Genomic DNA, 26,218 nt, shown 5'->3' on the forward strand with positions numbered 1-26,218 from the left:
CATTGAATAATATTGTTCTATATTAACTTCTACGATACTTTATTGGGGTTTCTTTAAGGACTTGACAGTTTTAGTTACATTTTTATTCCATGTTTTGCTTTCTACTTTTACTCGTGCCTCCTATAAGGATCCTTCAAAAATATGCATCCAACATTCTGCATTTGGGAAATACTGTCACAGGATTTTTGCAAGTACAAGCATTCTATAAAATACATATATGAATGAGTTTATAAGGTAGAAAAATGAATGCATTTGGTTTTGGCAAGTCATTTCATTTGCACATATTTGCTTCAGCTGGGTATTGAAAACAACAACAAAATAAGCCAGATGTTCCCAAATATGTAACACGCTGAAACATATGCGATCATTTGCCCAAAAATATTTCTCTAAAAATTGCCAGTATTCATCAAGCTGCCTTCTCTCTTTTCTCTTCCAAATTTGTGGTTATAATTTAAAACAAACACATAAAGAAACCCCTCTCCCTGAAATTCAGTAAGTCGGGAGCTGGAGGGAGAACTGGGGGTTCTTGTGGTGGACGTGCTCCTCTTCGTGTCACGCCACGGAGAGCGCGGTACCCAATGGCATCCGGGGCTGTTTCTGCAGCAGGTTGTGTGATCACACGTTCCCTGTGATGCTGGGACATACAGCTTGTATGAAATAGGACTTTCGAATGAGTTCATTATCCGTAAGCAACAGCCCCACAAATAAGTTTCATTTATAAACAAAACCTTTGCAGCTCCTACTTGAAGGAAAGACGGGCGAATGCTACATGGCTGCTGAAAGAGAAAGGAGTTTGTTTTTGATCACCAGAAAAGAAAAGCATTAAAACATAAAACTCACACCCCATTTTTTTATTATCATGCTGCACATACCGTAGCTACAAGTGTTGTTAATGAACATAACGTTTTATAAATCAGGTTGGTGAGCTTTGTTTCCCTTTATGGTCTTGTATGCTAATAAGTTTAACAAGTGGCGAGGTTGGGGTAATTGTTATGGACTGCTGCTCCTTTTATTATTCAGCTGTCCTCATTTTATTGGATTTTTCCACTAGTTAATAAAAATGATAATCTGATACTTGTCCAGGAGTTTTTTTCCTGCAGGCTTTTAAAACTCAGTCCTGTCCTGTGCTTGTGTGCTGCCTGCCACAGCCAGAGCAGCCTCTGTCTGTCTGTCTGAGGGCAGCGTTACGCTGGGTGTTGCACAAGGACTGTGTGCTTTACAGTGTTTCCTGAACTGCTTTGCATTATATTGTTTTGTGCATCTTTTCCTTCTTTTTTTTTTTTTTTTTTTTTTTTTTTTTTTAATGAAAACAAAAAAAAAAAAAAAAAAAAAAAAAAAAAAAAAAAGTTCTAGGAAAAATATTAAACCCTCAGGCTAGAGAAGAGACAGAGCAAGTGTTCATTACACAAATCAATTTGGTCAAAAGTACAGCACAGTGGGTACTCAACCATTGCTCACATAATATTGTCAACTTAATCAAATAATGCCTAGAAGACATTCACAAGCTCTCTCTCTCTGAGAAATGACTTGATTGGTGCAGCGGGAAAAAACATTTTTTTTTTTTTTTTTTTTTTTTTTTTTTTTAATTTAATGAAACTGCAGACACTACCCGGCCCAGGAGAAGCCAAGAAAGTGACGGTGTGGAATACATTTTCATTTCCAAGCACTTGTTCGAGACAGACGTACAGAATAACAAGTATGTTGAGGAGATTTTAACTAGAGCCGCGGTTACGACAATGGCTTTGGTATAAAATGGGGCCCTTTGTAATTTTAGATAATAAGTCAAAGTGGATGTAAGTTGCAGTGATCTGAAGATGTGTTAAAATTACGTTTTGCTGTCTAAGGAGTTCAAAGCAGCTGGCACAAACACCGAGGGGAAAAAAACCAAAAAGCAGTACGTGCAAACACAACTGTTTCTGAGCTTGTAAGTGTTCCTGGTACTTCGGCTCATCAAGAAGACACTGAAATTGTAGGTGCTCGGGATGAGGGAGCACTCCTTTAGCAGGGCATCATCTGCGATAGCAATAAAGCCTTGCAGCTGTAGGAGGGGGGGGCCGGGGAAGTGCTGCAAACGTGCCTGAGTCAATGTTTGCGTAGTTCTGCTCTCTTTCAGGCCAGGCACTTCCTCTGCTTTTGAATTTAGAGATCTACAGTGAAGCCCCTGCCCGTAAACCTGCCAGAAATTAAAGGAAAGTGGAGACAATGGTAGCATCGTGCTCTCCAGCAGCCTGTAAAATCCCGTAGCTTGAAATTCTGCCCCAGTGTTTCAGAGGGCAAAAGTGTATTAGACACAAAGCTGCGGGTTTTATTGAAACTTCAAACTGTGCTTTGCTTTTTTGGCAAATAGTGCTGGTGCTTTTATAGCGCATAACCAGCCGCCTTGGTTCCATTAGCACCATCGTCGCTCCTCCTCCTCTTCTGAGACAGAGAATTTGGATATTCTGCAGTGTGCAATGAAATTTCAGTAGTTTCTATTGTTTAGCTTATCCACTGTTTTATTGCGTTGCATTAGTTCAGAAAAAGAGGTGATGGAAAACATTAGTGGGCTGTTGGACTACAGTGCTTTTTTCTCTTTAACTGTAACACAAGCAGGTGTTACTGATTTGAAAGTGGTAAAGTAGAAGATTTCTTAAAATTGACATGCTGAAGTACTTGACAGCATTTCCTTTATAAAACATGGCAAAACTCTCATGTAAAGTAAAATATTTTCACTCCTGAATTAGATCTTACCAACCAAACTGATAAGGATTTTTTTTTTTCCTGGAGAAAATGGGAATGATTCCAATTGTTTTCCCCTCCTGCCCCAGGTTTATCGAGTACGGCGAGTACAAGAACAACTACTACGGTACGAGTCTGGACTCTGTCCGCTCTGTTCTAGCTAAAAACAAAGTTTGTTTGTTGGATGTGCAGCCTCATGTAAGTAAGCACGTATTTTGGACTCTTGTAGTTCCCCACATTGATATTGGGATTCCAGGGAATGACTGTAGAGTGGGCTTGCTGGGAACCTTTATCACAGCAAGGCTCTCTGAGAGGAGGAGGGGAAGGAAACTCCAATACACATTGGCAAGGATTCAGCTCAGTAATTAAGTGAATTGAAAGGCTGCAGCATGATACCAAAGATTTAATTACAAAATGCTCCTGTATTTCCATTCATCTTCCTGCTGGTTTGGGTTAGAGTTTCTCTCCGAAACTTCAATTTCAGAATGGCTTGAGCTGCCACCCGGTCCAGCAGCTCTCACACGTTTCACCAGCCCGTTCATGGACAAGGTTTCCGTGCAGGGAGGACACGAGTCAAGGAACGCACTAGATGTGGTGTTGGCTGGATAATTGTTAAGAACATTCCTCTCTAAACCATTTGTTCTTGCACTGACCTTGTCTTTCACCCCTGCTGAACAGCTCCGCTGGGAATTTTTACACTCCTAATAACCACAGTGCTTCCAGGAGCTGGACTAGTTTGTTTAAACCCAGCCAAGGTATTTCTTCTCCAAGGGTGGCCAGTCTGTGACTTCTGAACCCTGGTGGCTTGTGGCCAGTTCTGGGGCAGGTTTGGCTGTGGGGCCGTGCCCGAGGAGCAGGGCAGGGGCTGCGTGGGCAGGGGGGCAGTCGGGGAGCCTGACCCCCACCAGGGGAGGAGGGAAGAGCTGGGAAGGAGCTCCTGGGGCTGGTATCACCAGGGTGCTCAGCCAGACCACTGCCTCTCAGCACGGCCCTGTTTTCCACTCAAGCACTAAATTCTCTCGGGGACCCAGAGCTGCACCCACGTCCCACTCTGTGACACGGCACTTGTCTGTGGGCCCTGGCAGCATAAAGAGGACAGAAAGCTGCTGGCCATCCCCTCCCTGCTTCACCCTGTGCTCAGTCCAAATTGTAGACCCATCTCTGACCATCTCTAACTCCATGTGTAGCATCTCTAGACTGACTCGGGAAGAGTGAACAGCAGGAGTTACGTGGTGGAGGCACAGTATTGAAGAAAAAGAATAATCACACCTGTTGTGACCGAGTGTCACAGACACCTTTGCCCGGTGCTTTTCATGGGTACAGAAGGTGTTGTTCCTGCTGAAACACGTAGATCTTTTCCTCCCTCCACCCTCTCACTGCCAATGGCACTGCAGCACAGAGCCCTCCGTGCCCGGGCGGGTGGGCTGTGCCAGCAGCCTGGGTGGAAATGGGGTTTTCTTACTACTCACATGAAAATGCTCCTTACGTGAATCATGTGGGTCACCGGGGCGGGATGGCAGCAAATGAAAGATAACTGCCTTAGGGCTGCTGTGTGGGTTTATTTTGGTTAATGGAGAGTTTCTTTTATTACGGTAAATTCCATTCTGCAAAACAAACCAATTAATTAAAACCTTTCCTCTTCCCAGACAGTGAAACACTTACGGACGTATGAATTTAAACCATTTGTTATATTTATAAAACCTCCGTCACTCGACCGTTTGAGAGAGACCAGAAAAAACGCCAAGATTATTTCAAGTAAAGATGACAAGGGAACTGCAAAACCCTTTACAGTAAGTAAATATAGACATGGTAAAACAGGAGAACTTGTTAGGAGTTTTGTTGTAGGGGTTTACCCCCAAAATAAAAGGTGATCACTGGATCTCAGCAGCGGTACCTGTCAGGGCTTACACACAGGATCTTCTTATTTCCCAGCCTCTCTCACATCGCAGATTTACTGTGGTGTTTGCATTGTTTACATGCTCACGGGTATTTACATTTCCATAGTCCCCTGGGTTTATGTCCTTGAAGAACCCCCACAATGCAAGTATATTTTTATGAGAAATAATGCTGTGGATTTCCTCGAAAAAAATTTGCACGTAGGCTTAAATTTTTTCCATTTAAGTATAAGAATTTCCTTTTTTAATCAAGCGTGGTTGATTTTGGTCTAAATTTGGAAGGAAGCCCAAATATAAGCATATAAGCATAAATTTAAAAAGTAAATGTTACTTTAATAAAAATCCCATATTTGTGCATAAAAGAAACAATTTTTAAAAAGTTTATAGGAAAATGGACACTGTAAGAAAGAAGGAGAAAAATTGAAGCAAGTATCAAATGCTGCTTTTTGACAATAATCAGAAAAAAATATTGGTCACATTACCCAACAGTAACTTATTTACTTCCTTGAAATATAATGAAATCATATTGTAATTGAAGCTGAAGCAAAGCTGATCGTCATTAGACTTTTTATCTACATTTTCAGTGTGTATCATTTTCCCTCATTCAGATGTTATTTAAGATTTTTCTAGATTTTGGTTCAAATTGGGTCACTGATATAGTCACAGGTTGTATCTGTGCAGAATTTGCATTTGAAATAGTTTGGAAATAATGTGCCATAAAAATATGTTCTATGTTCTATAAAATGTAAGAGGAGTTCATGCCCCATCCCTGGAAACATTCATGGGGGTTGGAAGGGGCTCTGAGCAACCTCATCTGGTTGAAGATGTTTCTGCCCATTTTGGGGGGGGTTGGACTGGGTGACCTTTGGAGGTCTCTTCCCACCCAAACTAGTCTACGGTTCTGTGATTCATTCTTCAGAGCAGCCTTCAGGACACTGCTTTGGTAGGACGGGTTTAGTCTCTCAGAGTTAAGTAAACAATGAAATCCTTAAGATTTGTTTCCTCCCCAAATGTGAAGAGAAATCCACTGAGCTGGGACAACAGCCCCTTCCCAGCTCCTAAAAGAATAAAAGCTGCGCTGTAATATATCGCATGCTAATAGCGATAGTATTAGTACAAGCTGAGATGTAAGTAATGGAACTTTAAATGTATCATCAAAATAAACAGCTGGAAACATTTCCCACTGGTACCACTAACAGAAAACGTCTCGGTAATTACCATGTAGTGACTAATTGTGTCACTGCAAGGGGAGAGATGAAAGAATTGCCTGTTGAGCAAAGTCTACTCATGAGAATACACCTGATATCAGGTGTAATGGTAATTTCTATCATTTTTTTGAATGAAAAGTACAGATTCCATCTCCTGATGAGATTAGCAATAAGTAGCTTTGCGTTTACCACAGAGTGAGTGGATGTGACGTTGCTGTGGGCTGACTGTGCCTTGCACTCACCTGACCAGGAAGAAGATTTTCAAGAAATGATTAAATCTGCCCACGTGATGGAGAGCCAGTACGGCCACCTTTTCGATAAAGTGATTGTCAACGACGACCTCGCCACGGCTTACAGTGAGCTCAAAGCAACTTTTGACAGGTTGGAGACCGAGACCTTCTGGGTTCCTGTCAGCTGGTTACATTCATAACCATTTACATGGACAAAACATCTGCTGTTACCTCAGCTTCTGCACGTGGGGCATGGCTGGGCTTTACTCCATGGCCGGTTTCTTGGTAGGAGGGCTTTCCTACTCTGCATCCACTTGGGACTGGGCTCCTTTTCCTGGGTCTTCAATCCTCCTGCCCACGATTTTGGGGCAGATCAGTCAGATTAAAGCGAAGTCCTACTATGCTCCATAAGGTGAGGTAACACTAGTGTAACACAACAGCCAAGCACCTCTTTAGTGTCACCTGTGTGTGTCCAAGGTAAGCTCTTGTAGCAGAGAGTTTGCAGAAGATGCTAATTAACACTGGAGATCAGCACTTTGATGGTTTTAGGCATAGCTGCTCCCATAAAGAGCACATCAGCACTTGGAAATTATTACCCCTTAAGTGCTTGAGAGAACTGAAACGGGCAAAAGTGACCAACATTTTTATGAGGAAGATGTAGTTTTAGTTGCGTATGGAGATAAGTGTTTTTACTTTTCGAGAGGTGAACCTTGTCTTACGTGTACAGAGTGATTGTAGTTTTCCTTTGCACTTGTGTAGTCATGGCAAGAGAGACGTGTTCAGTGGCTTAATTGTGAAACTCTCTGCTGTGAGCATGCACGGGTTGAAAATACTTTGACGCATGCTTTGTGGCACAACAAGGAAAACTCACAGGAATATTTATTTAAATAGGGAAAAATGTGAGTTACTGTATATATAACTTCAAGTCTTTGGGATTAATCTCCTGTAAAATCAGTGGCAAAGTGATATGAATAGGAACAAAGTGGAGAGTAATTTTTTTTTTTTCCTCTTTAAATTGGTTTCAAAAATTTTTGGCATCCTTTAGAACATTTTTCCCATCAGAAATTTCAAACAATTAGTGAGGAAACTTTGGCGATCTGGGAAGCAGTTGCAAGAGATTAATTCTTTTTATTGTTTAGTATGTAGTAATACTTCGTAGCAGTGTAACAGCTATTTTGTCTCCACCCAAAAATTAAATAATGCCGTAGACTTCACTGTAAAAAGTATCCTTGTCACTGGTCAGACACAGTGGGAGACCTCATTTTAAAATTTGATGTGGGAGTGTCAGCAAATGTATATTAGCCGATGTATTTTTAATAGAGATAATTTGGTATTTTTCTTTATTTACTACTGATATGCAGGAAATGAGTACGTCTGTAAAGAGCAAGTAACACCTGTGTGTTGTGTTGTGAGTCTGTCTCGTAAGCACGGAGCGTGCGTAGGAGCTCGCTGACCTCAGACCATCCCATCTGTGGCACTCCAGCAGGAAACCCTTAGTTCATGTTAATCTGTAAAGAGAATATAGCTGTCTTGTTTAAAGAAAAAAGAATTTAGTGAAACTTTATATATTTATGCAGGGGTTGAAAAGGGATGTTAAGTTTTTAAATATCTTGTCAATGTGATCATTTACTAAGGAGATTACTGCGTCTGTAATTTGAAACACTGTCTCTGTAAATGGAGCTCAACATTCCATGTAAATATTTTATTTCAGTTCATACGCTGACAAAGCCATCAGATTTTGCAGTTTTATTCTAAATGCGTATTTAATGTGTGGGTCATTGCGTTTGGCTTAGAGTCGTATAAAATAAATGAAATGCAAGCAACAACAGCAAAATCCCAAGGAGTCTGGAAATGTTTATGCAAGAATTACAGATGTACTGGATCCCAGTACGGATACACGCTCCGCTTCAGCAGCTAGAATGGAACTTTTGTCAAATTTCACCATTTTCCTGGTGGACTTAAAACTCTTTTGTAACATAAATAGAAATTTGTTGATGAAATTAATTGCACGGAGATTATGTGAGTCGAGGAAACGTTTTCTTTTTTTTTTTTTCATTACTGAAAATCAAGCTATTTTTCAAGGGATCTGGAATTGAGCCTTTGCCTGTGAGATGCTGAGTGCCCTCGCCACCTCTTGCAACCAGCCCAAAGGGAGAGGACACTCGGCACCTCTCAGGATCTGGCTGTTTCCAACAAGAGGGGCTTTAGTCCTCACTGAAACGCTCTTAATGCCGCTTGTGACCTGGGCTGTCTCAGAACATGCGTGTTCGATAGTGCTCACGTGAGGGACCTGCTTTTCTCCTTAAGAGTAAGAACAGAATAATCTGAAAACTCCGCTAGAATAATCTGCAAACTCCCTGTTAGGAAGGGTTCTGGCTGTCCTGGGGGCTGTTTTTCCTGTCCTTTTGAAATGAGTTTAATTCCCATTCCTGGGCCGGTGTGGTCTAGGAGGACCTTCTGCGCCAGGTTTGCAGTGTTGGGCAGCGCTGAGCGGCGCTCGCAGGGACACTGACCCTCTGCTCCCCAGCACGGCTATTTTTCAAGGGATCTGGAATTCAGCCTTTGCCTTTGAGACGCCGAGTGCCCTCGCCACCTCTTGCAACCAGCCCAAAGGGAGAGGACACTCGGCACCTCTCAGGATCTGGCTGTTTCCAACAAGAGGGGCTTTAGTCCTCGCTGAAACGCTCCTAACGCCGCTTGTGACCTGGGCTGTCTCAGAACATGCGTGTTCGATAGTGCTCACATGAGGGACCTGCTTTTCTCCTTAAGAGAAAGAACAGAATAATCTGAAAACTCCACTAGAATAATCTGCAAAGTCCCTGTTAGGAAGGGTTCTGGCTGTCCTGGGGGCTGTTTTTCCTGTCCTTTTGAAATGAGTTTAATTCCCATTCCTGGGCCGGTGTGGTCTAGGAGGACCTTCTGCGCCAGGTTTGCAGTGTTGGGCAGCGCTGAGCGGCGCTCGCAGGGACACTGACCCTCTGCTCCCCAGCACGGTCCTGGCAGCAGTTTCCTAGAGGGATGGCTGCCTGCCCCGGCTCCCAGCCAGGAGCTAATTCCTGGATTGTAACACCTGCACAAAGAAAAGGAATCACAAAAACATCAATCCAGCCAGCGGAGTAAAATGTGCACAATCTTTGAGGAGTGAGTAGTTTTAATTAAATTACTAGATTGCTCTTGAAAATCAACATTATTGCAGTGTAAGCAAAAGAAAACAAAACCAAACCAACCCAAATCAAAGCCCCTGGCCCATGAGGTGGGCAGGGATGACAGTAGGTCAAGGCAGAAAAATCTTAGCCCAACAGTTTCAGGAGGACAGGAGCCTGGTGATGGCGATGGACGCCGAGCCCGTGTGCTGAATTGCTCTGGGATACCAGACGGGGGGAGATTGTTTCTTTGACTCCTAAGAATTTGGGAACGAAAATGACTAAACATGTTTCCAATATTCCACATATTCGAGTTGTGCTGTGTGGGTTTTTAGAGAACTGTATGTTTTCGCAGTCAAGTCCAGATGTTTTTATTGTGTTTTAGCTGTTTGCCATAGTCATACAACTGGTAGGATTTTTTAATACTGTACCAAGCTCTATACTTGAATTTGCCATCGGGTCCTTGGTTGGTGTCTTACCTGAAATCTGATCTTACCTTCTTATGCAAAATAATAAATTATTGATATATCACTAAAGGTGGGTTTTTTGTTTATTGTAAATTGCACCAAATCATACAGGCTTAATGACTTTAAAAGGTAAAATGCTTAAGTAATAAGTTCTTTCAGAAGCGTCTCTATTAACTTTGAATCTCCAATAATCTTCAAAGGGAAAAATAAAGCAACTTAGAACAAGGACTAAATTTCTTAATTTTTCTTTTTTGTTGCTGAATTTTCCTTCAAAATAGATGTTTACCCTTTCCTGCAGCCTACCCCAAAATAAGCCATTTTCTTTCGGAGAGGAAAAGCTGAAGTCCGTGGGTCCAATGGAGAGGTGAGATCACCTGGGCTTGCGAGGTGCTTGGCGAGTTACTGAGCTCTGCACTCGGTGTTTCATGGGTCACGTTCTGTGTGTTTGTAGGACTCAAAGAAAGCGACGCTTAAACTAAGTTACTTTTTGCATTATATTATGTCTTTTCCAGAGAAAAAAAAAAAAACCTAACACATGCTGGGATTAGAGAGAAGACTTTTAAGCCCCTTCTGTTTTGTTTCAGTGCAGTGTTCTGCATTTCCCACATGTACTTCAGGTCAGGTTTCTACTGTGCGCGGAGAATTTTTTTTCCTCGGTAAAGCTCATAGATTTTTGTGAGATTGTTTCAAAGGATGAATAGTTTTTTCAGAGATTGAATGTTCTAATCTGAGTCTATTTTTGCTACTGCAGTATCTACTGTCATTTCCCCATGGGATTAAGAGTTTTCTGTGTATCAATGCTTAAAATCATTCCTACTTGCAATTTGCCTAAGATTCTTTTGCTCTCAAAGTCATTAAGTATTTATGATATATTACCATGATTAATGTGTGATACCAAGCATTCAACGGAAAAATGTCTGAACACCAAATTAAAGGAACACAGTGGGTGTATTTGTTGTTTAAGAATTCTGGTGCTAGATAATGGTTAAAGGCTTCAGCAGAAACATACACAAAGCCATTTGGAAACAGTTAAAGTCTGGTCTTAAATTTTGTCTTATGTTAAATGACAGTACAAATGAGAGAATTTAGAATTCTAGACAGCTGGAGACTTTTTCCCTCTTGGTATCTGTGTCTGAAATACAAGTTGGATATTTGGAAGACTGTATGGAATGATTTTACATCTCTATAATAAAATGCTATGGTATTTTGTGTAGCTGACATCCAACATTTTAACAGAGGGTAAATCCTTGTGATTATTGAGACATTGGTTTTGCTTCTATTTTAGTTGTACACATATGTCTGTTTAAACAAGTTTTTAAAGACTCAGTGGCACAAAGCTACCAGCTACACATTTCAATATATGAATGGAGAAAAACATTTTCATGATTTCCAAAAGGGCTCAAATGGCACAAACAATATTTGAAAACTTCTTGATAAGAAATAAATAGAGAAAATTAGGTCGCAATTGCTTTGCTAACTACTTATTCTCTTCAGTAGTCACATTAATATTCACTACTTGAATATGCTAAAAAAACACCAGAAACTATGCTATAATTTTCCTCAAGTGAAATTTAGATTTGTGGTTTAACAAAGATGTGACAAGCTTTCTATAGGGTTATACACAGACTCATGGAAACTTAGTTTTAAGGGGTTCGGTACGTGTTTTAAAGGCAGAGGGTCTGTGAGTGTGGCAGGGAGGGACTGAGAATATTACAAATGAGAGCAGTACCTTGGAAATGCATCTTTGTTTTTGTAAGTCACTGAACGAGGAGGTTTGCAAGTTGGCTGCGAATGTTCTGTGGTTTCTGTTCCCTTCTTGGTAAATATAAATAAGCGCCAGTAAATCTTTATTGGTAAGCAAAGCCAAAAGTGTTGGAATTATGGAGGGTTGAAATGCAGCACCCAGAAGGAGTGCTCCGTATCCTGGTGGTGTTGGCAAAGCTGGTGCTTTCTTCCAGTTTTGTTAACTTTTACAGCAAGAGTACAGACAGCAAAGCTTCAACACAAACTTGCTAAACTGGGGTTAATCATTGGCAATTATTTCTTCTTTTTTTCCCTCTTGGCCCTTGTACCGCTTTAGCTCAGTAACCTCAGTCATAAAAGGAGGGGAACAGGAAAATTGTATCATTTTGAAGAACAGTGAGACACCAAAAAATTGATACAGGGACATTTTTGATTTCCTTCCCAATGGACACTAGAGGTGGTGTGTTTCCGAAACAAAGGGGTGAAGAGCTCCTGTTTGATCCAGACGAGGAAACACATGAGCAGAGTTTTGTCCCATGAAAACAGAATTGCTCTGAGAAGTCTCCGTGGCCGGTTTGATACAAGAGCTGCGTGTGACAAAAAGGGCCAGGAGCACTTTTATGCAGCCAGTGTTGGCTTCAGGACTTCTTGATTATGAAAATGACAGTTGGGGGCGGTTCTGCTTGCTTTGTGTGTGACCTCTGGGCATTTCATGGGGTGTGTGTCCCCTTTCCTAGACAGGCATTAGGGGCTTATTCTTCAGGAATTATTTTCCCCTGAAATTGGGCTAGGGTTCAAGTGCTGGCAGTAGCCACCATGTCTCATGATCAAGGCACACGTTTATGATGGGGAAATGGCAGAGATGGAAGCATGGATAGAGACCACTCCGTAGTGCATCTGGGTCCTCTCGTATTTGAGCCTTTCCGAGAGGTTTGCACACTGTGCAAACGGGTTATGCTTCCCCATTAAACCTACTTCAATGCACCTTCTGGGGCCCTGCTCCCAGATACAGACTGGCCTCTGTTAGGCACCATGTGAACATGGAACGAAGGTGTCATCCCAGGCGCAGAGAAGCTCCTTAGAACAGTGAGAGGGATGATCTCAGAGGTCCCTTCCAGCCGTGGTGATTCTGTGAAGGCGCGAAGAGATGCGGTGAGTACGACTCTTCTTACCAAGGGGCACCAGAGGCTGCGCTGGGTCTGGGATTCAGCAGCTGACAGGAGGATCAGGTGTTCAGGGGGCTTCTTGGCAGGGCTTCAGCCCCTGCTGGGCAGTGCCCAGGGGTGGCAGAAGGTTGGTCCCAGCGGCCGTGGGGCCAGCGTGGCTGCAGGAGGGAGTGTATCCGCGCAGGTACGAGCTGTGCTCTGCCTCCCCACCGGTTCTGCTGATCACTGCAGATGGAGGCAGCACCTTCAAAGTGCCATCTGCAGCCCTGGCTGCCACTGAGCGGAAGGCACAAAAGGGGGTCATTCTGTTTGGTGGGGTTTTTTTGTTGTTAAAGACTGTTCTGAAAGTTTTGTTATTATTGGTGCTCTCTGGATAGTATGAAAGAGCAGGCTCAGTTATTGGCCCTGCTGGGGTATTATTCCAGATGTTTTTCTTTACGCAGCTGTTAAGCAGGAAGTAGACCCAAAACCAAAGATTGATTTGAACCATTGTTTTGTCAAAAACCAGAACTGAACCTGAATTATTGTCTTCTGTTGACTTCATTGAATTCAGATCATCATTGACCACAGCTGGATCCAACCCCAACTCAAACCAAACTGAAAAAAGCACAGACTCTGACCACGCTTTGGAATAGGTGAGAGCTGGAAAGCCAAGAGTCTGCATCTTGCAGTGAGTGTGGCTAATGTTACCTTTGTGCCAACAGCCACTTTGTATTTATTGTGTGTATGTGGATGTGTAGATATTTATGCATTTATCAAGCGCTGTAGTGTATACCAATGTGTTGTAATGAAAAAAAAGCAGGTTTACAAACCCCCTGTTACTTAATTGGAAGATTAATGACAGAATAAAGTCTACTGATAATACCAAAGTTTTAGCAAATAGATCCATAGTTTTACTCTCAGACATCTCAGGAAGCTTAGGATTTTACATTTCAAATACACTGTTTTGCTTCTTTTTTGTGAAAGTCTAAAGAGCTTGATTGAATGCAGACTACAAACTTGTTCAGTACAAACCTAGTTAAACATGAAATCTTGCTGGGATTAGCTTAATTGTTCCCTAAATGAAAAGGCTGTTTTGTACATAGGCTATAATTTTGTGCCTGCCAGATAAAGAAACGTGAACCTGTCAGGAGACACAGGAATTTGTCTGTGTAGGAGTGTCCCTGGGCCAACTGTCTTGCCTTTTACGCGATGCTGTGGTGTAAAACACCGCTCTGCTGGTTTCGTTTTACAGAAAATAGTCTCTGTGGTGGCATCCTGTGGGAACTGAAGTATCAAGTTCTATTTTCCTTTCAGAAGTCCAACTCCATATGTACCCCCTTGGGAAGCTGCTCTCGGTGACTGTCAGCAGCAGGACGGGCTGGGGGAGGCCGTGGCACGGCAGGGAGATACCGGGGACCCGTCCCGAGCAAAGCAGGAGGTGCCACCCTTTGCCACGGGGGAGACTGCCAGAGGTAACACCACAGCGTTAGAAATGGGAGATGCTATTTGTGATAAGATTATACACTAACTTAATAAAGGAGGAAAACACAGTTTATGTGACAATTCCGATTATCAGACACTATTATTCTAACTGCAAACTCTTCTATTTGTCTTTTGGCTTCCCTACTGCCTGCTTGAAAGCAAGAGTTGCTGTAATTAAAGCCTCCATGCTTTATATAAATGTAACTGTAAAAATGTGGAGTTCCTATCTTCCAAAGACCAAGTAAAGAAAGACAAAAATTCTGCAACTGTTCTCCAGTGACCGATTCTGTTTAATCTCATTTCCTTTCTTCCTAACCAGTCTTGTCAAAAGTTTCTCCGTGTCAGGGGCCGATAGTTTAACAGGTCGATGTGGAGCAGACAGGAGAGCCTGGCCAGGAACGGCTGGAAGGGAGAAGCTGGGGCACTGCTGGGCTCTGAACCGTGGCGAAGTCTGCAAGCCTGGCACAAAAGCGAGCAACCTATGGGGGAGAACAGCATGGGAAGATGATTTAAGCAGCAAGGAGTCATTTACTCCCTCTTAAATACAAGAAGGAGCAGTCTCCACCCCTGTGCCCTTCACGCACAAGCCTTTAGCAGGGAGCAGTCAGGTTACCCTCATTGCCATGTAAAGCTCTTCCCACGTGCAGTTCTGAACTCCATGGTGGCAGACTCGGCACATGGTTTCCCCTCACAGTGTCATGGCCTTGAACATAGCTTTTGACTTTGTTGTCTCCAGAAGTCCTCTTCTCAAAAGTGCTATTCAAACTTGTCTGGTCTTAGAGTCTGTTCAAGTCCAACAAGTCCTGAGAAGTGCGTGGTTGAAGTGTCTATGTATCACTGACAGGGTGGCTGCGTTCTTAATCCTGAGCCTCCTTCACCTCCATCTCCTTTGTACCAGAGGGATGGTGGTATTAACTCTGCTGCTTCTGGCAAACTGCGATGCATTTACACACTCGGTGTTTGTTCTCATCCTTACAGTCACAGGTAAGTACCTCCAGTGAGACACTTTGCTCAGACTTTCTGCAGGAACTCCTGGGTCACTCCCAGCTGTCAGAAAATGTAAGTGGAAAACACGAGAGCCCAGATTCTCTAAAGGTGAGCGAGCCTTGCAGGGAGGCAGCGCTACGACTCTGCTCCCTGCACAGCTCCTTCCAGCCCTGGTTACTTGGCTTGGGCTCACCAGTGTCGTGTAAAATCCTTACGGATCCTCATGGTTCCAGTGCTCAGGACTGATGATTCTTCCTTCTCTTTTAGCATCTTGTGAATAACTTAGCATTTTTTTCATGCAAATGCAGCTCCCTGTCTTCCTGGTAAATTGCCTCATTTTGTGCTGTTGGAAAGTGCTTAGTCTGGATTGCTCTGCTGTTAGTACCCAACGGCTGCGGCTGCTTTCTGTATTACGCGTACGGGAGAAGTAGGAAATCTCAGCAGAGAGCTGACACCACTGCAACCCCCCCGAGCGACAGCAGAATTCCTCTAGCCCCAAGTGACTTCCACCTGCACCGCTGCGAAACAGGGTTGTTCCTGCAGCTCAATGAAGTGGCAGTGAGGAGATGGCGGTGGATAAATACGTGGTGCTAGTGAAGTTAGCAGAACAGCTTCATTTTGATTGTAACAGTGTCCGGGTTTTACCTCTTGTCTGTCTGTGCCTGGGAAATTAGGAATGCCTTTGCTCAGAAGACCTTGTAATCTAATGCCAGGTCTTGCTGACTTTCCCTGTTGAGCTTTAGTGCCTCGTTTCATGTGTGGTCCCTTTGACTTCAACAACACCCGACAACGGGGTTGGCAGCTCTAACCCTGGAACCGAGTTGATGACTTCTCTGGGCCCAGGGTCTGGCTTGGAGATGAGATGCAATCAGCAAAGATGATAAATATTTTGGTGAGCGATCAAACATGTAAGAGCTGTCTGGTTATTATCTTTGGATTAATATCTGAGATTCGTATCTGGGAGTGAGTTTCAACGCAAATGCATCTAAGTCCTGTCAAGGACATGATAGTAAATACATACTGCTGTTAAATCTACTGACTCCTTGTCTAAATTATTTAATGCAAATTGTAGGATTGTGTTAGGCTGGCATGCCCTTCGCTGCTCAGCTCTTCATCCAGGGTTTCAGTTCTTTTACACCTACAATGTCTTCCTGATAAATCTTCTCACACACTTTTAAGTACTTTCCCAAGTGCTCTCAAAATGGAGGCAGCAATTCATCTCTGTCACTTTAAGCAATTATTACCGAAATCTCTAAAACAGTGTTTGAGAATAATTAACCTTAATTAACCTTAAGCCTTAAAAGATTTTCTAGTGTTGATCAGCACGCCTGTAAGCTGCCAGTCACACCTCTTGAAACGGGGAGCTGTGAAGCAGTGAGCAAACCCATATAACGCGTCTCTGCTCTACTGATCCCAGCTCCAGCAGAGGCACAGCACCCTGTATTTCAACTTGTAAACTGCCTACCTTGTTTTTTCGTTATTATATTTCTGTGTAATACTTTCCAAACTCTATTTTATTGTATTCCACAGTTAAAAAGCCACCTGGATATTCCCTTCTACTCTTTTTTTTTTTAAACTATCTCTAAGCCTTTTTGCATGTTTTTGTAATGTGTAAGACAGACTCAGATGACAGAGGTTTCAGAAGACTTGTGCAGCTGGTAGCTTTTTGATGATTTCATTTCACAATTCTTTTGGAATAAATGTGGGTACTAAGGAGAACAATGAGTAAAATGTCAGTTGCACTAAATAGAAATGATCTGTTTTAGAAAAATACTAACACTTTTGTCAGTTCAGTTACACCTGTGCATCCTTCCACTATAGCAAAGTAAAAAAATAGTCTAACAGAAGTAAGGTAAGTCCACAAATAGGGTGAACCAAGGAAATACCATAAATCCATTATATTAGAACGTTTTGTGAATGTTTTAAAGGCTACCAGATGAGAATATGTCCAGGTGTTCATTGAACCCTGCGAGGTGATTAAAGTGAACAGTAAAAAGCTGAAGTGACAGTACTGACATACATGAAGATACCTGCATGGGATTGGGATTTACACAAAAGTAACAGCAGGTTGATGGGACTGGCAAGGCTGCTGGGCACGGGAAATAGGGGAGATGAATATTTCCAGCTTTGTCCAAGGGAGAGAACTGGTTATGGGGAATCTCTGTAAAAGTCTTCTTATACAGGAAGTAAAATTTTATTTATTTATCTGAAGTGAAACATTCACTGCTCTGCTGAAAGAAAAATGAGAGACATGATGAGTTGCAAGAGTATAGCCAGCTATGAGCAGCATCTTGGGTCTTCATGAAGCAGTGAAATACTGAGTGCTAGAAGAGGATAATCAGTTTTATGCATTTTTAAATTACTACGAAATGCTACTCTCCCACTTTTGCTGTACAGCCTGGGTTTTAGAATGTCAAGAAAGTATTTGACATTTACAAGAGACTGCAGGCACTAATACAAATCATTTTTATCCATTTTAACCACCACACTGAGAGAATTGTTGGCTCTGTGCAATTAGTCTCTGTGCTTCTTGACAATACAACCACAGATTATCATGAATTCTATTAATAATGCAAGGTGGAAGCTCTGTTCTCCGAGTCTGTTATTTTACTTCTAGAAAAACATCTAATTTCTTACAAACCTAACATAAATAGGCCAGCTGACAAGTATCCCAAAAGAACAGAATATGTTCAGAACAGTGAGATTTGAACTGACGTATTTTTGGCAAAAAAAAAAGTTATACAAGCTGCATTTGTCTGAAAGTTTAAAAATAGGAGCCTTTGTCATATATGGCAGGAGAGGCTAGGTTGAGTCATGATTGATGTCACTTGAAAGAACACTTTAAGCTTAGAAAATGACATCAGAATCATCAGAATTTAGTGAGATTTAGAGAGGTTCCTGAAGCCAGGGTGCTGGGGATTCTGGAAGATACTTTGTGGATGATACACAGCGTGCTGCCAGACATCATCTGAGTGGAAGCCAGCAGCTACGGTACTTTGAGATTACATTTATAAATGATGGGTATCATTTGTTTTAATAACATTCATTTTTAGTTAAATGCATGTTTCAAACTGTTTTCAGTTTTTTAGCTTTGGCGCAACCCCCCATTTGAGGCTGGAAGAGCCTGTCACTGCCCAACCTCTCCCCTTGCTCACTTACATGAGGAGTTTCCAAGAGCAGTCAGGAGCGCTTTCCTTGTTACCACGAGTCTGCAAATACAGCGGGGTGTCTTTCCATTTACTCTGCTCTGGTTTTAGTGCTCAATTCCTGCTGACTTTACTACCGAGCGTTTATAAGTCAGACTGTAACAGTACATGCGTATGTTAGACGTATTTCTTTTAGATCCCAGGCTAAAACTAAAACTTCGTCTGTCTGCTACTGCCCATGGTAAAATGGAAGTAACAAAACAGAAAAAGCGCTTGGATTTCGCTTTATTGAAGATAAGCAATAAATCGTGCGGAGCTGGCTGTGGTCTAGGTCACGGAGAGGCTGCGCAGAGCTTTTGCTGTGCGAAGTAGCGAACCTCTTTGGAATAGTTTCTCACATTTCTCCTTTGATTTTCCACATACAGTAATTCCTTGCTCCTTAAAGTAATTTCAGTGTAAAAATGAATATATTTAATGTAAGTGCACAATGCTACTTTTGATTCAGTTAGATCTGTTTTGCTTTTAAATAGCTTTTAAGCGTAAAGAGAAAGTAAACTGCAAGTCACATTTCTAAGATGTAGACTTGTATTTATTGCAGTTAGAAGCAGCATCTTTTTGTTCCCAAAAATGATAGATGTCAGTGAAAAAAGGAGTTATACGGTTGCTCGGCTACATGCCTTTGAAAACACTTTACGTATAATCAGTTTTCATAATAAACTGAGTTCATTCCAGGAAAAGAAAAAGTTCACCACGCAAGCGACTCCGCAAGTAAATCACGCTTGTTAGCTAATAACTGCTGTTATCTGCCGTTTAGATTTGCACATTGTGCTCCTTCCTGTTCTGTTTGAAGAGCTAAGGGCTGGATGAATTATTCTCAGTATTCCTGATTTTTACTTCAAGCCAATAAACACCTGTGTGCGACTGGCCTGCCAGAGCCCTTCCATAAAACATCTGGGCATGCTCCAGCCCTGGGGCTACTGGCGTTCAAATCGGTCTTCCCTGCTGCTGCCACTCATTGCTGCTGCACTCCGGGGCCTGATTACACCCAGGGACTGGAGCAGGAATCCTGACACTCCCGTGCACCCGAGTCTCTTGGTGGTACAAGAGGCAAAGGGACAAGGACTCTGGTGGATAATGTGAGCGGTGAGGGAACTGTGTGTGATTCCTTTGAAAGCACAGAGAGTTTTCCATGGGTCTTCTGTGTTATGTAGGACATAGAAAAGTCCTGTGCTGGAGGATGAATCATTGCGTAGTAAAAGCGAGCGTGCTCTGTGGGATCTGTACTTTCTTTGTTGCGGCCGTTGGAAGTACGCAGTGAATGAAGCAGGCAACTGCAGAGAACATGTTTTCATGATTAAGGCATGAGTGCAGCCCTGGGGAACTGAATCCTATCCCTGCCTTTGCCACAGATTTCCGGTGTGATACTAGTCCCTTTGCACATGTGGTCGTTAATTGTGTTTTTCTTGGTGCTCGGTAGGGCGGAGTGTAATTTGTAGAAGTGCTGAGCACTTGCAACTGCAGGCTGCAGGCAGCGGGAGCTGCGCTGCGACCGTCAGCGCTGCTGGGGAATGAACACTGAGAAACCGGGCACCGAGCATCCCGGTGAGGCAGGCAGGGATTACAAAGAGAAATCTTTGTGAGTTCAATTTATATGGCTGGAGAACAGCTTGAAGGGGCTTGTCCTTCTTAAACTTGTCCTTCCTCCTACCCGAAATAAGAACAGCAAATTGCAAGCTAAATACAAATGCAGTATTTGTGAACAGTTGCTGAGTTTAAGGTACTTCTGCTAATCCGAGAATTAGTAAAGTTACTGTTCAGCACTTGCCTGTCCTTCATCTGCCATGGGCTTTTTATCTTTTCAGATGGAGATAATATTGTATCAGTGAGCAAACAGTCACTGAAGGATCAGTGAGTACATGAATGTTTTTACTGACTATATGCAAAGCAATTGTTAGGGATACAACAGCCTCTGTGTATTTTCCCAGTTTTAACATTGTACAGCAAAAAGATAACACTTTAAAAATACTACACTGTTCTGTTGGTAGAAGTTGAAAAAGACACATATGACACTTTGTGGGAAGATACTTCTTGAAGTGAAGAGTTACTCTTCTCCTTACTCTCAAAATAAAACATTAAGGTTTATGTAATGTCGTGTATCTTATAAATCACAAATTGCATGAAAAAATGCATAGCATATAAATACACAAACTATCCTTATATTGAGATGGGGAAAGCAAAAAATAAGTAGCTTTCATATGAGAAATAGAACAATGAGAACAGGAAAGCACATAACTTCACAGATTTCTGCAGTATAAATAGCTTTGTCAGCTTAAATATACTTTGTTGCTCCCTGATGCTGTGATCCAATGGCAAGGAGAATTACGATTATTTTTTTTTAAATGCCTTTTTTTAGCATGTTTACCTCATTTTATTAGAAAACTCTTCTATTTCCCTATTAATTAATCACAGCTTTATAAAACATTACATTTGGAAGAGTCTGTTTAATGTAACTAGAAGAGATATGCTTAGTTCTACCAGAGGTGTTCATTACATAGGTGACTAGAAAATTATAGGATTTTTTTACTTTAGTAATCGCAAACGCATACTAAAATGGAAAACCAATTATTTTCTAAATTTTGTTTATTTGAGATGTAGCCTATATTTTTGTTGGAACACAGAGCCATACACACAGGATGCACACAAGGCACCAAAAGTGGAATTCAGGCAATCCAAATCCACAAAAGCGATTCAGAAAACCTCTGCTTTACTGACTGTAAAATCTGAATTTGCTTGGCTCTGTTGTTCTGGTTCTGTCAGTCTCCTGAGTGCCAAAGCTTAGGTTTCTGTGAGTACACTGAACCCTGAACTCCCAGCTACAGCTTCTTTTAACCCCATCAGGAGACAAGTCTGAACTTGGTCCCCTGAGTTTGTGGGTTCACTTCAATCCAGGTGCCCTGAGCACACCAACAACTTACTGACACCACTGGCTGCTTCCAGGAAGGATCTCGCCCACGTCCTGGGCTCATGGCTACTTGGTGAGTGCCCATGAACTTACGGCATTGTCTGGTGAAGTGCTGAGTTGCAGAGGACTCGGGTTCCTGCACACTTCAGAGTCACTGCCACGCTGGTTTAAGCTTCAGCCTGTTTTACAGCAGGTAAGCCCATCAAACGTGGACTGTGGCTCCATGAGGTGGCCTGGGGGAGCACCTCAGGGCCCTGTGCCCATAGGGGCACCCCCAGGCTCCCCAGAGGAGTGGTGGGGTTCAGAAACACCCCTGCGCTGGGCATTGCCGTTTGGGAGACTGAAGAGCTGAGCACAGCTTGTCTCTGTGTGCGTGGAGGTGTGCTCACATCATCGGCATAAAACGTTTTGAGATTCATTTGAATATGGTCTGCTCTTGGTTTAAAGTGCAGCACGTATAATTTTCACCAAAAGAGGAGAGGAAAGAAGTCACCAGCTCATCCTTTACTGTTATCTGTATGGCAGATAACACCGAGTATTTTTAATGATTTTAATTATACTTATGTATTTTAATTCTACTTCTATATAGAAGTAGAATTATATCAGTATAGAAGCTGAATTTAATTGTAAAGTCTCATTACAGTGAGATTGCAGACTATTTCCTCCCCTGAAGATTCTATTCAATCCTTCGTTATTTGGAGTATTTAATTCCAGTTTTGCTTACTTTAAACTGAATGGAATTTTTGTACCAAATTAGGACAGCTAAGTCCTTCCACGCAGAAAATGACTGAGCTCACTGGATATTTTTCTGTCATGGTGCCAAACCATACAGCAATCATGCTGAGGATATGGATGGAAGAAAGGTTGCTCTGCACAGTAATTCCATATAGGAATCACTATTGATTACAGAGAGGATACTTTATGGGTAGTGGTAAATTATGAGGTTTCTCTTGTAAGTGAGAACATTGATTTACATGAGTAATGCAAAGGCTCACACGTAAGCTGAACTCAAACTTTAACTGTCAGCCATAACACATCTATTTATACCACAGATCTGTGCTTAGCCACTTATATTTAATTATAATCAGTTGCAGTGCCTCCATTTTCTCTGTTTACTCAGAGAATCACATTTCTGAGGTCAAATACAATGACAGTTATACTGTAGTTATTTGAAGACATGGTTAGTTGTACATTCTGCATGTATCTGAGGACAGAGTTTCTGGAGAAGAAAGGATGGGTACGATTCGTCAGTCCTTCCTTACATAAATAAAATTTCACACACATCAATTTTAGTCCGGGCGTTTCCGTGCTGCACAACACAGTGCTGTGGGGAGATAGCCAAAGCAGCTCCAAAGGAGCCAGCTTGGGTAACTGAAAGCACTTTTACCACATTGCTTAATGCTGCACACTGTCTAATTTATCCTGGTTTTTAGCAAAGTAAATTAGCTTTGGCAAAGCGTTGCACAAGTAGGCTAGTCTGCTTCCAATCCATGGGCCAGCTTTGGCACCAATTTCTACATCATACTTATCGTGCAGTATAGCATATCTAGCAGGAGATGCAAAGGGCTGCTTGCATAAAAATTTGCAGATTTGGGTCCTCAAATTTTATTCTGCACTTCATCATTTTAATGGTACAAAACTTTTATTAACTCTTAAATGTCACTGCTTCAAATTTAGTGGTGCTACTGAAGCAAAGTATTAAAAAAATAAGGTACCATTAAAAAGGAATCACTAAAGCATATCATTTTGGGCTTACTATGCTTACATATGCTTGTATTCACTTGACAGCAGTAGCAAACTGCTAACTGGTAGTAGCATCTTAAGCCTAATTGATTCTGACCCCTGGCACACAAAGACCATCCTTATTTCCAGTGTGAAAGGCTTAACCAAAATCAAAATAAATCACAAACCTTTTCCATAGAAATCTCAGCAGAAAAATGTCATTAATATAAGTAAACTGTGTTTTAGAATGTCATGGATACTAGATTTGTTGAAAGAGCCTGGTAAAATCAAGTTTAACTGTTTGCTGTCTGACAGTATGGTTGATGGACCACATTTTTCCTCCCATGAAACCGATGACAGAAAGCTATTGATGACAATTGGAGCAGATGCTAAAGTCTTGCCAGGTAAGATTTTTCCAAGAGGGACAGAATCTCCTTCCATCTCTGAGAACTTATTTCAAACTATCCAGTAAGGCAGTCTTTTGGCATCATAATTGGCAACCTTTTCAATACCAAAGCAATAAATGCTAACTTGATATTCCAGGAAAAATTATGTTCAAACTATTCAGTGTTATTCTTCCCAAGTCTAAACAGAGCACATGTGCGTGCATTTTGAAAAAGTGGCCTGTTTCATCCCCCAAATTTTACATTCAGAGTTGAAGCCTTGCTGGAAATGAACAGCTCTTGTAATAAACTGAAATATTAATTTATGCATAAATTGAATGCAAAAAAGAATAGAGGATTTCTAAAAATAGATAGTTTTAATCTCTACCTCTGTTTGAGCTAAAAAATAAATTAAGATACAACAGCCAGATGCAACTTTCTATAATAAATTAACTAGCTACCAAAGTGTGGGAGAGCTTCAGATCATCTTGAACAACCTTAATGTTTATAAATTTCAACTAAAATGCTTGATTTTATATAGTTATTAGCAGAAGATGAAATGGAAAAAATCAGAGGAAAAATGTACCCATATGGAGGACTCTAATATCTATGGCACAGATCTTGAGAATAATACCAGAAAATTGGCTGAATAAACTGTATCAGAATGTACACTATGCAAGAAGTCATGTATATGTAACACGCAGTTCAGCTTCTCTCAAAAATAATACTGATAAAAAGGCAACTTTGCTCCCTAATTTGAAGTTCTACTGTAAATGGATTTGGAATTGAGCTATAAGCCCTATTCTCATCCATGCAAGACTTTTTCATCCAAGTTGAATGAAGATGTCAGTATCATCAAATATATTCTGTGGACTTGAAGGAGAGTTGCTTTTTTATTTTGTTGTGTTTAATAGCTCACACACTACAATCACTATTAAACTGAAATTTAGAGAAATAAATTATTTTTCTACCAGGCACTGGATTAGTGCTTGACCTTGCAACATCCAACTGTTGCTCCATATTAATTTTACAGCCAGTTGCTGCTCAGACCCTGTAGCGATTTGGCTTTATTCTGATCTCCACTCCTCTCACAATTTCACATTTTCCCATATAATATTACCGTACCACCATAAATGACAGAAGCAGTCTCTTCAAAACCAGTTGATTGCTCCAAGGTGCTTGAATTTCTGCCTTAAAATGACCTACAAAGAAGAGAAAATGCCCTGATGTCAATCTTGGCTTGCTTTCTGATTATGTAACGGAGGAAAAACAATTTGGATTTTTTTTTTTTTTTTAATGTTACTTTTCATAAAAACTATGCGGGGAATTACCCAGAATTGCTATTGGTTATTGCCGAAGTAGTGAAATGGGACCATCATAGTAATAACTGGAAGCTGAATATCTGAAGAGGATTTTAAATTCTCTTTAACTATGTAGTGTCTTTTGCATGTTTTGTATTAGCACCTACTGTGAGAATCCAGTCTTCAGGAAACAGCCAAACTCTCCTGATTAATATCACTGAGTTACAGTCCAAAATACTTTCCACCAATACCTCTCATTTTTCCTCTAGGAAAAGAAATCCATAAATGGAGGCTACTTATGACATTCTATTTTAAAACAATCTCCCTTTCATACTCCCACCTCAAAACAAACAGCCCAATCCTTTCTTCCTTTTTCCTCTTGAAAAAGGAGGAAATTTTTAGAAACCTTTAGGAAAGCAAAAGGCATTTAGGCATGTCATTAGCATTCACTAGCAAAGGGTTTACGTTTGAAAGCTAAAAATGCTGTCTTCAATCCCAGTAAAAGACACACTGGTCTGCAGTATTACTTTTAATATCAAGTTATTTCAAATATCTAGCACCACAGGCTAAACATGTAACTAACAATAGCTGTAGCCAGCAATTTTGCTTTCCACATTTTTAAAACAATTCTCCATTTTTTGTTTTACTACCCAGAAAGTCAAAATCTATTCCAAATTGCAAAGGTGAACAGTGGTTCTGGATACCTCTGACAGAGTAAGGTGCTCTAATTTGCAGGCTTACCCCTTTGTCCATTCTACTTGGCATACACACGATTTTGGATAAATATTGTTGGTTTTGTTTTGTTTTGTTTTGTTTTAATTGAATCTCTACTACTTTGGAGAAAAAATAACATTGTTGAAGTTACATTAATTTTTATAATATAAATTAGAATGCCTGATTTACATTGAAGCCTTAAGAGGCTTCTATATCTTTCTGATGGTTGTACAGAACTGTGTAAACTTTGTAGTTATAATCCACTCATAAAACTAATTCAACCAACCGATGAGTGTTTTAAAAGACATGATGTAGTTTCTATGAATACTGAAATGCTATAGTAGTAACATCAGAATAATTAACTAGATCTAGAAGAAGCATTTTATATAAACATCAAAATGCATAGATGTTCTTTCTCCCTGGAAGAATATAAGCAAAATATAAATGTTTTATGCAGGGAAGAATCAATCAGAAATATGAAGATAATCAGCTATTAATCCTTTCTATGTGTTTGTGCCAGTACATGAACTAATTAAGGTGGTTAATGGAGTCAATACTTTGGTGTCTCCTCCTGTAAAAGTCAACATTTTGAAACAATTCAGAATTTATTCATATACTTAAATAACTCTACTCCAGACTATCTTTCTCTGAAGCTTTCTCTTTCAGTGTTACTATGTATGCATATTTTAACAGAAATTTCAAGACAAAATATTACATGAAAAGGAAATAGAGGTTGAAGATACAGAAAGACAATGTAGGAATTAAAAAGAAAAATCCTTCAATGTCATTATCCCCTACTAAAGTATAACAAACTCAGGAAAAACAGCCTAAGTTTCACTGAAAAGATATCCTGTGCCTGATAACTTGACCTGTATCTATCTTGTTCTGATGCTACAAAGAAAATATATGAATGAATTTACCGCGTCTTTCAAAATCATAGTCTTCTAACCTGGTACTCCAAATATTATT

General features: G+C 41.0%; 1 protein-coding gene across 1 annotated transcript in view; it reads left to right on the forward strand.

Annotated features, from left to right (window-relative positions):
* Positions 1–7,881, forward strand: part of MPP7 (membrane protein, palmitoylated 7) — a 109,279-nt gene extending 101,398 nt beyond the window's left edge. The window contains exons 16-19 of the mRNA XM_014944874.1: positions 1,603–1,696; positions 2,808–2,916; positions 4,365–4,508; positions 6,072–7,881. Of these exons, the coding sequence (XP_014800360.1) occupies positions 1,603–1,696; positions 2,808–2,916; positions 4,365–4,508; positions 6,072–6,251 (527 nt within the window). The 3' untranslated portion in view covers positions 6,252–7,881. The remainder of the gene's footprint in view (positions 1–1,602; positions 1,697–2,807; positions 2,917–4,364; positions 4,509–6,071) is intronic.
* The last annotated feature ends 18,337 nt before the right edge of the window (positions 7,882–26,218 follow it).

This window comes from Calidris pugnax, unplaced genomic scaffold (assembly GCF_001431845.1).
Source record: "Calidris pugnax isolate Ruff unplaced genomic scaffold, ASM143184v1 scaffold54, whole genome shotgun sequence".
Classification (NCBI taxonomy): Eukaryota; Metazoa; Chordata; class Aves; order Charadriiformes; family Scolopacidae; genus Calidris; species Calidris pugnax.